A 13987-nucleotide genomic window follows, 5' to 3' on the forward strand; every position below is an offset into this window, starting at 1 on the left:
CAGTAGTTGAGAAGGGAGTGAGACAAAGTTATTCAATCTGTATATTGAGCAAGCAGTAAAGGAAACAAAAGAAAAATTTGGAGTAGGAATTAAAATCCAAGGAGAAGAAATAAAATCATTGACGTTTGCCGATGACATTGTAATTCTGTCAGAGACAGCAAAAGACTTGGAAGAGCAGTTGAACGGAATGGACAGTGTCTTGAAAGGAGGATATAAGATGAACATCAACAAAAGCAAAACAAGAATAATGGAATTTAGTCTAAATAAATCGGGTGATGCTGAGGGAGTTAGATTAGGAAATGAGACACTTAAAGTAACAGACGATTTTTGCTATTTGGGGAGCAAAATAACTGATGATGGTCGAGGTAGAGAGGATATAAAATGTAGACTGCCTATGGCAAGGAAAGTGCTTGTGAAGAAGAGAAATTTGTTAACATCTAGTATAGATTTAAGTGTCAGGAACACTTCTCTGAAAATATTTGTATGGAGTGTAGCTGTGTATGGAAGTGAAACACGGGCGATAAATAGTTCAGATAAGAAGAGAACAGAAGCTTTTGAAATGTGCTGCTACAGAATAATGCTGAAGATTAGATGGGTAGATCACATAACTAATGCGGAGGTATTGAATAGAGTTGGGGATAAGAGGAATTTTTGGCAGAACTTGACTGTGGGGTGTCGCATTGTCCTGATGTAATTGCCCAAATCCAACGGAATGCACTATGGACGCGAATGGATGCAGGTGAGCAGACAGGATGCTTACGTATGTGTCACCTGTCGGTTGATAGGACACATTCTGAGGGGTTAATTAGTACTGGAGGGCAGCGTGGAGGGTAAAAATCGGAGAGGGAGACCAAGAGACGAATACAGTGAGCAGCTTCAGAAGGATGTAGGTACGTTGCAGTTGTTACTCGGAGATGAAGAGGCTTGCACAGGATAGAGTGGCATGGAGAGCTGCAGCAAATCAGTCTTTGGACAAAGACCACAACAACGCACGAAAGATCTGATTATTCTCTTTACTTAATTTCATTGTATCTGTAAATACACGGCTGTTGTATCGCCGTTATGTTACAGTTTTTTATGTTAAATCAAAATGGTTTACCTGGGATCACTTTATCTGCACTCTAACGTACTATACAGGGTGGTCCATTGATTGTGACCGGGCCAAATATCTCACGAAATAAGCGTCGAACGAAAAAAACTACAAGGAACGAAACTTGTCTAGCTTGAAGGGGGAAACCAGATGGCGCTATGGTTGGCCCGCTAGATGGCGCTGCCATTGGTCAAACGGATATCAACCGCGTTTTTAAAAATAGGAACCCCCATTTTTTATTACATATTCGTGTAGTACGTAAAGAAACATGAATGTTTTAGTTGGACCACTTTTTTCGCTTTGTGATATATGGCGCTGTATTAGTCACAAACGTATGAGTACGTGGTATCACGTAACATTCCGCCAGTGCGGACGGTATTTGCTTCGTGATGCAGTACCCGTGTTAAAATGGACCGTTTACCAATTGCGGAAAAGGTCGATATCGTGTTGATGTATGGATATTGTGATCAAAATGGCCAACGGGCTGCTCGGTATCCTGGACGACATCATCCAAATGTCCAGACCGTTCGCCGGATAGTTACGTTATTTATGGAAACAGGAAGTGATCAACCACATGTGAAACGTCAACCACGACCTGCAACAAATGATGATGCCCAAGTAGGTGTTTTAGCTGCTGTCGCGGCTAATCCGCACATCAGTAACAGACAAATTGCGCGAGAATCGGGAATCACAAAAATGTCGGTGTTGAGAATGCTACATCAACATCGGTTGCACCCGTACCATGTTTCTATGCACCAGGACATCACACACATCCATGCTCGAGGCAGGATTCGAACCTGCGACCGCAGCAGCCGCGTGGTTCTGGACTCAAGCACCTACAACTGCTCGGTCACAACGGCCGGCGTTTGCAGATGATGGTGTCATTTATCGTCTTGTAAAGTCATCAGATGACCAAAACGAATTGCAAAATGATTTACATAAGATATCTGTATGGTGCGAAAAGTAGCAATTGACCCTGAACAAAGAAAAGTGTGAAGTTATTAACGTGAGTACTAAAAGAAACCCGCTAAATTTCGATTACGCGATAAGTCACAGAAACCTAAAGGCTGTAAATTCAACTAAATACTAAGGGATTACAATTTCAAATACCCTAAATTGGAACGATCACATAGATAATGTTGTGGGTAGAGCCAACCAAAGATTGCGATTCGTTGGCAGAACACTTAGAAGGTGCAATAGGTCTACTAAAGAGACTGCTTACACCACGCTTGTCCGCCCTATTCTGGAGTACTGCTGTGCGGTGTGGGACCCGCATCAGGTGGGAGTGACGGATGACATCGAAAAAGTACAAAGAAGGGCAGCTCGTTTTGTATTACGTCTAAGTAGGGGAGATAGTGCCACAGACATGATACGTGAATTGGAATGGCAACCATTAAAACAAAGACGTTTCGTTGCGACGGAATCTTCTCACGAAATTTCAATCATCACTTTTTTCCTCCGATTACGAAAACATTCTGTTGGCACTGAGCTACATACGGAGAAATGATCATCACGATAAAACAAGAGAAATCAGGGTTCGCACAGAAAATATGAAGTGCTCGTTTCTCCCGCGCCCCGTCCGAGAGTGGAACGGTAGGGAGCCAGCTTGAAGGTGGTGCAATGAACCCTCAGCTAGGCACTTTATTGTGAATAGCAGAGTAATCACGTGGATGTAGATGTAGAACTGCCACTTACACAATTTGTTCAATATAAGTACCAGAGACGTCGGCCATATGCTCAATCCGTAAAACGACGTGATCAACCGTTGTTCGCAGCCGTTCTTCTGGAATCTGAGCAACGTGGCCTCCAGGTCAGGTAGGGACCGAAAGCGTCCCTGGTAAACGCGTCCTTTTAGATTCCCCGGAGCAAAAAGTCACATCGATTCAGATCAGGTGGTCTCGCAGGCCGTGCATCAGTGAAACCTCTGACGATAGCAAGTTCGTGAAAGGTCGCATTACGAGTATCTTGCATTGCGCGAGCGTCATGAGGCGTTGTCCGATCTTGCAGGAAAACAGTTGCGCTCTTCCAAAGCAGGCCTCACATGCTGTACGAAGAGTTCTCGATAATATGCGGACGTCACGTAACACTTGACAGGTGTATCCTCTTCAAGAAAGAACGGACCGAGAATGAACGCACTTGTGAATCCACGTTACACAGTCACACAGGGCAAGTGTAATGGTTCTCCGTGCACAATACGCCGTTTAATCGTGCCCCACACTCGGAAATTCTGTGTATTCACTGCAAACTTCAGTGTGAAATGTGCCTCGTCACACCACCAGACTCTTGCCCAGCCACATGTCACCAACTTCGACCCGTGCCAGAAATTGAAGGACAAATTCGGAATGTTGCTGTGGATCATGATGTTTCAGTTGCTGCACTATCAGGATCTTGTACGGGTACGAGTCTAAAATAGATCGTAAAATTCTCGATACTGTTAACTGTGGAATGGGCAACTTTCGTGTCACTGCACGAGCACCAGCCCTACCCGGGGCTCGGGATGCACGGTCAGTTAGAGCAACAGCGAACTCGCGAGTAACTTCCACCGGGATATGACGCCTTCCGCTTCCAGGTGCCTCATCAAGTTACCAATATTTTAGAAGTTCATAATCTTCTTTAAATCACTGACAGCCGATGATACTCTCTCAATGCAGCACTGTAATTGCTGCCGTTCACATAAAACAATTTCACTAACAGCGCACGGCCTCTCTCGCTGATAGTCACACTTTTCACTCACGTTATGGCTAGTCAAATGACAGCGTCGATGTTGTACCGTCATACGAGCAGTGTATAGCCCCACATTTGCGTCTGGTGGCCACAACTCGAACTAACTAGTTTTCCAGCACAAATCGATTCCGCACGAACACATTAGCATATCTACTAAGTTTGGGTGTCATTCGGTATTTACAGCCCACGATGGACCTCTGTGAGTAGCTGCACCCGATAACAGGGAAGAGTTGAACGACACTGGTAGAGCACAGAGGGTCCATAACAATCAGCGCGATGGTTTGAGGAGAGCACAGGCTGCAGTTTGTTACATATGGACATGTGCTTGTGTTGCAGGGGTGAATGGCACAGTGCAGCCGAGGCGGTGTTCGGTGCAGACGGCAATGGTGCACCCGTGCAAGGAGGCGAGCAGCCACCGGCCATGCAAGGTGCGCCAGACCAAGTCGGCTGGCATCTCCTTCACCTACACCACAGGTGAGGGTCCAGTCTCCTAACCTACACCACAGGTGAGGGCCCAGTCTCCTTCACCTACACCACAGGTGGGGGCCCAGTCTCCTTCACTTACAACACATATGAGGCCATTATCACCTTCACTTACAGCTCAGGTGAGGGCCCCATCTATTTCACCTACACAATGACTGAGGGCCCCATCTCCTTCACCGCAGGTTAGGGCCCTATCTCCTTCACCTACACAATATCTCAGGGCCTCATCTTCATCTACACAGGTGAGGGACCCATCTCCTTCACCCACACCACAGGTGAGGGCCCAGTCTCCTCACTTACACCACAGGTGAGGGCCCAGTCTCCTTCACTTACAACACAGGTGAGGCACATATCACCTTCACTTACAGCTCAGGTGAGGGTGACATCTGTTTCACCTACACAATGGCTGAGGGCCCTATCTCCTTCACCACAGGTTAGGGCCCTATCTCATTCACCTAAACAATAGCTGAGGGCCTCATCTTTATCCACACAGGTGAGGGACCCATCTCCTTCAGCCACACCACAGGTGAGCGCCCAGTCTCCTCACTTACACCACAGGTGAGGGCCCAGTGTCCTTCACTTACAACACAGGTGGGGCACGTATCACCTTCACTTATGGCTAAGGTGAGGGCCCCATGTGTTTCACCTACACAATGGCTGAGGACCCCATCTCCTTCATCTACACAACAGGTGAACGCCCAGCCTCCTCACCTACACCACAGGTTATGGCCCTATCTCCTTCACCTACAGAATAACTGAGGGCCTCATCTTCATTTACACAGGTGAGGGGCCCATATCCTTCACTTACACCACAGGTGAGGGCCCCATCTTTTTCACCTACACAATGCCAGAGGGCCCCATCTCCTTCATCACAGGTTAGGGCCCTATCTCCTTCACCTACTCAATAGCTGAGGGCCTCATCTTCATCTACACAGGTGAGGGATCTCCTTCACCTACACCACAGGTGAGGGCCCAGTCTCCTTCACTTACAACACAGTTTAAGGCCCAGTTTTCTTCACTTACAACAGAGGTGAGGGCCCCATCTATTTCACCTACACAGTGACTGAGGGCCCCATCTCCTTCACCACAGGTTAGGGCCCTATCTCCTTCACCTACACAATAGCTCAGGCATCATCTTCATCTACACAGGTGAGGGCCCCATCTCCTTCACCTACACCATAGGTGAGGGTCCCATCTCCTTCATCTACACCACAGGTGAGGGCCCCATCTCCGTCACCCACACCACAAGTTAGGGCGCCATCTCCTTCACCTACACCACAGGTGAGGGCCCAGTCTCCTTCGTTTACAACACAGGTGTGGGCCCACTCTCCTTCCCTTACACCACAGGTGAGGGCCCCATCTGTTTCACCTACACCATTCCTGAGGGGCCCATCTCCTTCACCACAGGTTAGGGCCCTATCTCCTTCACCTACACAATAGCTGAGGGCCTCATCTTCATCTAAAACAGATGAGGACCCCATCTCCTTCACCTACACCACAGGTGAGGGCCCAGTCTCCTTCACTTACAACACAGGTGAGGGCCCAGTCTCCTTCACTTACACCACAGGTGAGGGCCCCATCTGTTTCACCTACACAATGCCTGAAGGCCCCATCTCCTTCACCACAGGTTAGGGCACTATCTCCTTCACCTACACAATAGCTGAGGGCCTCATCTACACAGGGGAGGGCCTCATCTCCTTCACCTACACCACAGGTGAGGGCCCAGTCTCCTTCACTTACAACACAGGTGAGGGCCCAGTCTCCTTCACTTACACCACAAGTGTGGGCCCCATCTGTTTTACCTACACAATGCCCGAGGGCCCCATCTCCTTCACCACAGGTTAGGGCCCTATCTCCTTCACTTAAACAATAGCTGAGGGCCTCATCTTCATCTACACAGGTGAGGGCCCCATCTCCTTCACCTACACCACAGGTGAGGGCCCAGTCTCCTTCACTTACAACACAGGTGAGGTACCTATCACCCTCACTTACACATCAGGTGAGGGCCCCATCCCCCTTCGTACACCCCAGGTGAAGCACCATCTCCTTCACCTGCACAACAGGTCAGGGCCCAGTCTCCTTCACCTAAAACACAGGTGAGGCTCCTATCACCTTCACTTACTCCACAGATGAGGGCCCCATCTGTTTCACCTACACAGTGGCTGGGGCCCCCATCTCCTTCATCTACACCACAGGTGAGGGCCCAGTCTCCTCACCTGCACCACAGATTAGGTCCCAGTCTCCTTCACCAACAGTACAGGTGAGGCCCCTATCACCTTCACTTGCATCACAGGTGAGGGCCCCATCTCCCTTACTTACACCACAGGTGATGGCGCCATCTCCATTACCTACAGCACAGGTGGAGCCCCATCTCCTTCACCTACACCACAGGTGAGAGCCCCATCTCCTTTACCTACACCACAGGTGAGGGCACCATCTCCCTTACCTACACCACAGGTGAAGCCCCATCTCCATCACCTACACCACAGGTGAGGACCCTATCACCTTCACTTACACCACAAGTGAGGGCCTCATCCCCTTTGCCTAAACCACAGGTGAGGGCCTCATCTCCGTTACTTACGGCACAGGTGAGGGCCTCATCTCCTTCAGGAACACCACAGGTGATGGACCATTCTGTCTATTTCCGTCGCTTGTTGGTACACCAAACACTGCCTCTAGCAGGCTCGTCAAAGAGCTCACAGGAAAGGAAGACTCTTACCAATAATCCTACAGACTATCCTTTTAACACACTCTTTACTACAGTACCAGTATCACACTTTCCACACGGTTTATGAAAGAGTAAGGACATCAATTACAAAATATAGTAATTTATTGAAAGTCGTTGGTCACAGTACGCTTGTAGATACACTTATGGCTCTGAAACAGAAGATGGACAGGTCACGTCTTCTTCAGCCCGTCTAACGGCGCCTATGACATTACTGCATCTGCACTTGATACTTCTACCTATAGCGGAGCTATTGGTCATAAGGGAGGCTATTTGAGGTAAAATATATACATATAAGCTTGTGTTGGTACTCGTGGACTCCCAAGCTGTTATGCAGAGGCTACAGAACCAAAAATTCGGCAAGCAGACCGAGAGGTGTATTTGTATACTGTAGACCATTTTAGAATTATTTACATTCTCTTTCTAATTTTGTCCTTAGTTTTCTTTACTGTTTACACAACTTACAAATGGAATGGAATGTCTCAGTGGTGAGACATTGGACTTCCGTTCCAGAGGACGATAGTTCAGATTCCCATTCGGCCATCCAGATATACGTACCTCGCAATTTTCGTAAATCACTCAATACAAATAGCAGGATGGACGCTTTAAAAATGACCTTGCCGACTTCCTTCCCCATCTATCTCCTATCCTGTGTCTAATGACATATTACCGAGTGGGACGTTAATCCCTTCATTTTTTACGGCTCCTGATAAATAAACTGGGTGTTCCTGGATGCATCAGGATATGCAACCTGCTCGTACAATTTAACGTGCAGCGCATAAGCCTGTGAGGGAAGATGGGGATTCAGAACTGGATCGAACCCACGAGGCACATAAACGACCGATGTTGCCAGTTTGAGTGTGGTTTTTAGGTGGTTTTGCATGCTTGCTTAGGCAAACTCAGGGCTATATCCCAGTCTCTGCCTTAGAAAATACGATACGCATGGAGTTAAAACACGGTGAGTGACAGAACCAAGCTTACTCCATACACAAGCAGAAGGCGACCATGACTTCCATGCTTTAGGTTAAACAATGGCTGCGATGACAGGCAGGGTATCCAGCCACAGAGTTATGATTCAATAAAGTCAACAACGCACAACATACAACGATACAGGCACCAGGAATGAGGGATGTCTTGTTACTGTCGTACCAAACTGGATAACAAAATCGGCTTCACCCAGAAGGGATCGGTGTTTAGTCCTGCCATTTATAAGCAGTAGCCAGGAGCTCCAGTGAAACATCAATCGCTAAATGAAGACTGTTGACGTCATCCTCGTGCCACGCTTAGAAACCTGACTATTCCCTACTGGATTGCTACTTCTTCTTTCTCAAATGTCACTGCCCATTCACGTAGCTCATAAAGCGTCTACCGAAGTTCTTGTTTTTCCGGCAGTCTGTTGTTCAGTACTGCCTTCCATTGTAGTTCTCTTCAATCCACGTCGTCCTTGACCTGACCTGTCCGTCTTGTTCGCAGCCTTCCAAGTGCTCTTCTGCCAGATGCTGTCTATTCCAGAGTTCTTCATAACAGTATTTGTTTTCGCATTCTTTTAACGTGGCCTAACCATTTCAGCCTATTTCTACCCATACTTTCTTTTATGGGATTCATCTTAAGCGTGTTTCATATTGTTTGAAATCTTATCCTGTCCCTTGTCGGCTTATCCTGAATCCCTTGTAAAAAGCGCATCTCTGTCGCTTGTATCACACTCAGATCATTCTTTGTCTGGCTCTAACATTCCTCGTTCATAGGTCAAAATTGGTTGACAATATGGTTTGCATATCATGATTTTTGCTGTGACAGGCATTTTCCAATTCCCAAATATATCTGATACACAATAACAAAATTTTGAGCAATTTTCTATCCTCTCCGAAATTTCTTTGTTGAAGTTTCCTTTTCTGCTTAGCGTATTTACTAGATATATGCAAGCATCTATTTCTTTGATTCTTATGATTACAACTTACAGCCTTAAGTTCTTTTCATTTTCTCTGGTGATTTTCATTACTTCACTTTTTGTTAAATTAATTTCCATGCCTGCTTCTTCAGATACCCTGTGCCAGGTACTTAGTTCTTCATCCAATTTTTGCTCATTGCCTTTTTGTATCGCTGCGCCGTGAGCATTAGCTATTATTTTCACATCATCCGTTGTCGCCCTTTGGCGAACATTCCTTATCATATAATTAAATGCTTCCCTAAGACATTTAAGTCTCTTTTTATTATCTACGATAGTGATCGAAGCAGACGAAATGAATTAAAATTTGTGCCGCGGATGGGACTCGAACCCGGGTCTTCTTGCCTGGCAGAAATGCGAACGATTACACCACCGCAGTACGATGGTCAACTGCGGTGGTGCAATGGTTAGCATTTCTGCCAAGCAAGAAGACCCGGGTTCGAGTCGCGGCCGCAGCACAAATTTTAATTCATTTCGTCTGCTTCGATCTTTCCTTATCATGTTGTCATAACTGCGTTAAAGACCGCTGGTGATAGGCACTTCTTGACAAACTTCTCTATCCGTTCTAAAAATTTCTTATTTTCTATTTTTACCACCTATTATAACACATTTGAGGGATTTGTTATATGTGTTTGATTCTGAGTTGCAATCCTTGTGACAGGTCCAGTATGTTCAGAGCGTGCAATATTCCTTCCCTTCTAACAGCCTCGTAGATTATGGACTGCTATACGGGCATTTAGCTGCTGTGATGATAACGACTCGTATTGTTCTTCCACCATCAAGTTTGTTTGCTGACGCCCACCCGCTTAGCAGTGACCTGTGGTGGTGCAATTGTCACTTGCTAAAAGATTGAGATTAGATTAGATTAATTATTCATTCCATAGATCCATAAAAGAGGGAATCATCCTGGGTGTGGAACATGTCAGATAAACATATTACAAAAATGTAATTAGAAAAACTCGAGTTTCATTAATTTTAATGATGCTCAGTCAATATACAATAAAATTATGTACATGAATTAAATTTAAACTTTTAATATTTATAGGTTTAATACTTACATCTGCTTTCATTAAATCCATCATTCAGACATTTGCTAGTTTCTTGGCTATTACAACCAAGTATTGTCAAAAATGGAAGTAAATTATTCATTTCAGTGATCCTCAGTTAAGAACAGTCAGATTATGCACAAGATTTAAAATTAAACTTCCACTATTTACAGACTTAAGACTTACATCTGCTTTCCATGCATCTATCATTCACACAGTAGTTAGTTACGTGGCTGTTACAACCAAGTATCGTCAAAAATTAAAATATAATAAATTTTCATTAAAATGGTCTACTGCACTTGTTGAGAAACTCATGGATGGAATAGAAGGAGTTGGGCACCAAAAATTCTTTTCAATTATGTTTAAATTGTGCCTTGTCTGCAACTAAACTCTTAATGGTTGCTGGTAACTTACTGAAAATATGCGTTGCTGAATACTGGACTCCTTTCTGGGCAAGAGGAAGTGATTTTAAAACTTTATGTATATTGTTCTTATTCCTAGTATTGATACTGTGTACTATGCAGTTAGTTGGAAAAAGAGATGTATTATTTACAACAAACTTCATTGTTGTTGTTGTGGTCTTCAGTCCTGAGACAGGTTTGATGCAGCTCTCCATGCTACTCTATCCTGTGCAAGCTTCTTCATCTTCCAGTATCTACTGCAGTCTACATCCTTCTGAATCTGCTTAGTGTATACATCTCTTGGTCTCCCTCTACGATTTTTACCCTCCACGCTGCCCTCCCATACTAAATTGGTGATCCCTTGATGCCTCAGAACATGTCCTACCAACCGATCCCTTCTTCTAATCAAGTTGTGCCACAAACTCCTCGCCAATTCTATTCAATACCTCGTCATTAGTTTTGTGATCTACCCATCTAATCTTCAGCATTCTTCTGTAGCACCACATTTCGAAAGCTTCTATTCTCTTTTTATCTAAACTATTTCTCGTCCATGTTTCACTTCCATACATGGCCACACTCCATACAAATACTTTCAGAAACGACTTCCTGACACTTAAATCAATACTCGATGTTAACAAATTTCTCTTCTTCAGAAACGCTTTCCTTGCCATTGCCAGTCTACATTTTATATCCTCTCTACTACGACAATCATCAGTTATTTTGCTCCCAAAATAGCAAAACTGCTTTACTACTTTGTCTCATTTCCTAATCTAATTCCCTCAGCATCACCCGACTTAATTCGACTACATTCCATTATTCTCGTTTCCTTTTGTTGATGTTCATCTTATACCCTCCTTTCAAGACACTGTCCATTCCATTCAAGTGCTCTTCCAAATCCTTTGCTGTCTCTGACAGAATTACAATGTCATCGGCGAACCTCAAAGTTTTTATTTCTTCTCCATGGATTTTAATACCTACTCCGAATTTTTCTTTTGTTTCCTTTACTGCTTGCTCAATATACAGATTGAATAGCATTGGAGAGAGGCTACAACCCTGTCTCACTCCCTTCCCAACCACTGCTTCCCTTTCATGCCCCTCGACTCTTATAACTGCCATATGGTTTCTGTACAAATTGTAAGTAGCCTTTCGCTCCCTGTATTTTACCCCCGCCACCTTTAGCTGTGGTTAATATGCCCAATTCTTTGAATACGTTTCGACACGATGTTCTTGGATTTACACTACTCATTACTCTTACTATACGCTTCTGTACTCTAAAACTTTTTTCTCTGTTTGTGGAGTTTCCCCAAAATATGATACCATATGACATAATGGAGTGAAAATGAGCAAAATATGTCAGTTTTTTTATATTTATATCTCCTATGTCTGACATCATTCGCATTGCAAACACAGACTTGTTTAGGCGCTTTAGTAGTGTAAGTTGCTCCCAACTGCATTTATTATGAAGTTGTAATCCCAAGAATTTTACACTCTCAACTTCTCCTGTTTCCATGTCATCATACTTTATACACACACCAGAAGGAAATCTCTTGGAAGTTCTGAACTGCATACAGTGGGTCTTTTCAAAGTTTAATGACAGTGAATTGGGTATGAACCACTTATTAATGTCAGTAAAAAATTTGATTAGCTGCCGTTTCTAAATTTATATTTATTGGAATGCACGTTCGGTCCACAGGAACAGAAAAACCTGACCAATAACTGTGGGTACTTCGTTTTGCACCGCGTCATTTTGTGTGTGACGGCGTGTTTCAGAGTCGGCCGCGGAGGAGCTGTTGAGCCAGGCGTTCTGGCACAGCCCGCACGGAGACCTGCCCTTCCTCGGGATGGACACGCACGCCTGCCGGTACACGCACTGCCCCGCCGTGCCCGGCGCGCGGGGGAACTACACGTACAACCTCAACATCAGCAGGGCCTACCCCACGGTCAGTACGATACTTTGAGCTGCCGTGCACCTGGCTTTTTGCGCTTTGCCGAGCATTTTCGCAAATTACGAGATCAAATGGAAATGGAAGAGGCGGTAGATGAAGATGAAATGGGAGATACGATACTGCGTGAAGAGTCTGACGGAGCACTGAAAGACCTGAGTCGAAACAAGGGCCCCGGAGTAGACAACATTCCATTAGAACTACTGACGGCCTTGGGAGAGCCAGCCATGATGAAACTCTACCATGTGGTGAGCAAGATGTATGAAACAGGCGAAATACCCTCAGACTTCAATAAGAATATAATAATTCGAATCCCAAAGAAAGCAGGTGCTGACAGATGTGAAAATTACCGAACTATCAGTTTCATAAGTCACAGCTGCAAAATACTAACGCGAATTCTTTACAGACGAATGGAAAAACTGGCATAAGCCGACCTTGGGGAAGATGAGTTTGGATTCCGTAGAAATGTTGAAACACGTGAGGCAATACTGACCCTACGACTTATCTTAGAAGAAAGATCAAGGAAAGGCAAACCTACGTTTCTAGCATTTGTAGACTTAGAGAAACCTTTTCACAATGTTGACTGGAATACTCTCTTTCAAAATCTGAAGGTGGCAGGAGTAAAATACAGGGAGCGAAAGGCTATTTACAATTTGTACAGAAACCAGATGGCGGTTATAAGAGTCGAGGGGCATGAAAGGGAAGCAGTGGTTGGGAAGGGAGTGGGACAGGGTTGTAGCCTCTCTCCAATGCTATTCAATCTGTATATTGAGCAAGCAGTAAAGGAAACAAAAGGAAAGTTCGGAGTAGGTATTAAAATCCATGGAGAAGAAATAAAAACTTTGAGGTTCGCCGACGGCATTGTAATTCTGTCAGAGAGAGCAAATGACTTGGAAGAGCAGTTGAACGGAATGGACAGTGTCTTGAAAGGAGGGTATAAGATGAACATCAACAAAAGGAAACGAGAATAATGGAATGTAGGCGAATTAAGTCGGGTGATGCTGAGGGAATTAGATTAGGAAATGAGACAAAGTAGTAAAGCAGTTTTGCTGTTTGGGGAGCAAAATAACTGATGATGGTCGAAGTAGAGAGGATATAAAATGTAGTCTGGCAATGGTAAGGAAAGCGTTTCTGAAGAAGAGAAATTTGTTAACATCGAGTATTGATTTAGGTGTCAGGAAGCCGTTTCTGAAAGTATTTGCATGGAGTGTAGCCACGTATAGAAGTGAAACGTGGACGATAAATAGTTTAGACAAGAAGAGAATAGAAGCTTTCGAAATGTGGTGCTACAGAAGAATGCTGAAGATTAGATGGGTAGATCACATAACTAATGAGGAGGTATTAAATAGAACTGGGGAGAAGAGGAGTTTGTGGCACAACTTGACTAGAAGAAGGGACCGCTTGGTAGGACATTTTCTGAGGCATTAAGGGATCACCAATTTAGTACTGGAGGGCAGCATGGAGGGTAAAAATCGTAGAGGGAGACCAAGAGATGAATACACTAGGCAGATTCAGAAGGATTTAGGTTGCAGTAGGTACTGGGAGATGAAGAAGCTTGCACAGGATAGAGTAGCATGGAGAACTGCATCAAACCAGTCTCAGGACTGAAGACCACAACAACAACAACAAC

The 13987-nt window shown here is 44.8% G+C and overlaps 1 protein-coding gene across 1 annotated transcript in view; it reads left to right on the plus strand.

Annotated features, from left to right (window-relative positions):
- The window catches only part of LOC124550714 (MD-2-related lipid-recognition protein-like), a 127045-nt gene that overhangs the window by 84501 nt on the left and 28557 nt on the right, over nucleotides 1–13987 (plus strand). Inside the window, exons 2-3 of the mRNA XM_047125435.1 lie at nucleotides 4151–4288; nucleotides 12185–12354. Of these exons, the coding sequence (XP_046981391.1) occupies nucleotides 4198–4288; nucleotides 12185–12354 (261 nt within the window). The 5' untranslated portion in view covers nucleotides 4151–4197. The remainder of the gene's footprint in view (nucleotides 1–4150; nucleotides 4289–12184; nucleotides 12355–13987) is intronic.

This window comes from Schistocerca americana, chromosome 9 (assembly GCF_021461395.2).
Source record: "Schistocerca americana isolate TAMUIC-IGC-003095 chromosome 9, iqSchAmer2.1, whole genome shotgun sequence".
Lineage (NCBI taxonomy): Eukaryota > Metazoa > Arthropoda > Insecta > Orthoptera > Acrididae > Schistocerca > Schistocerca americana.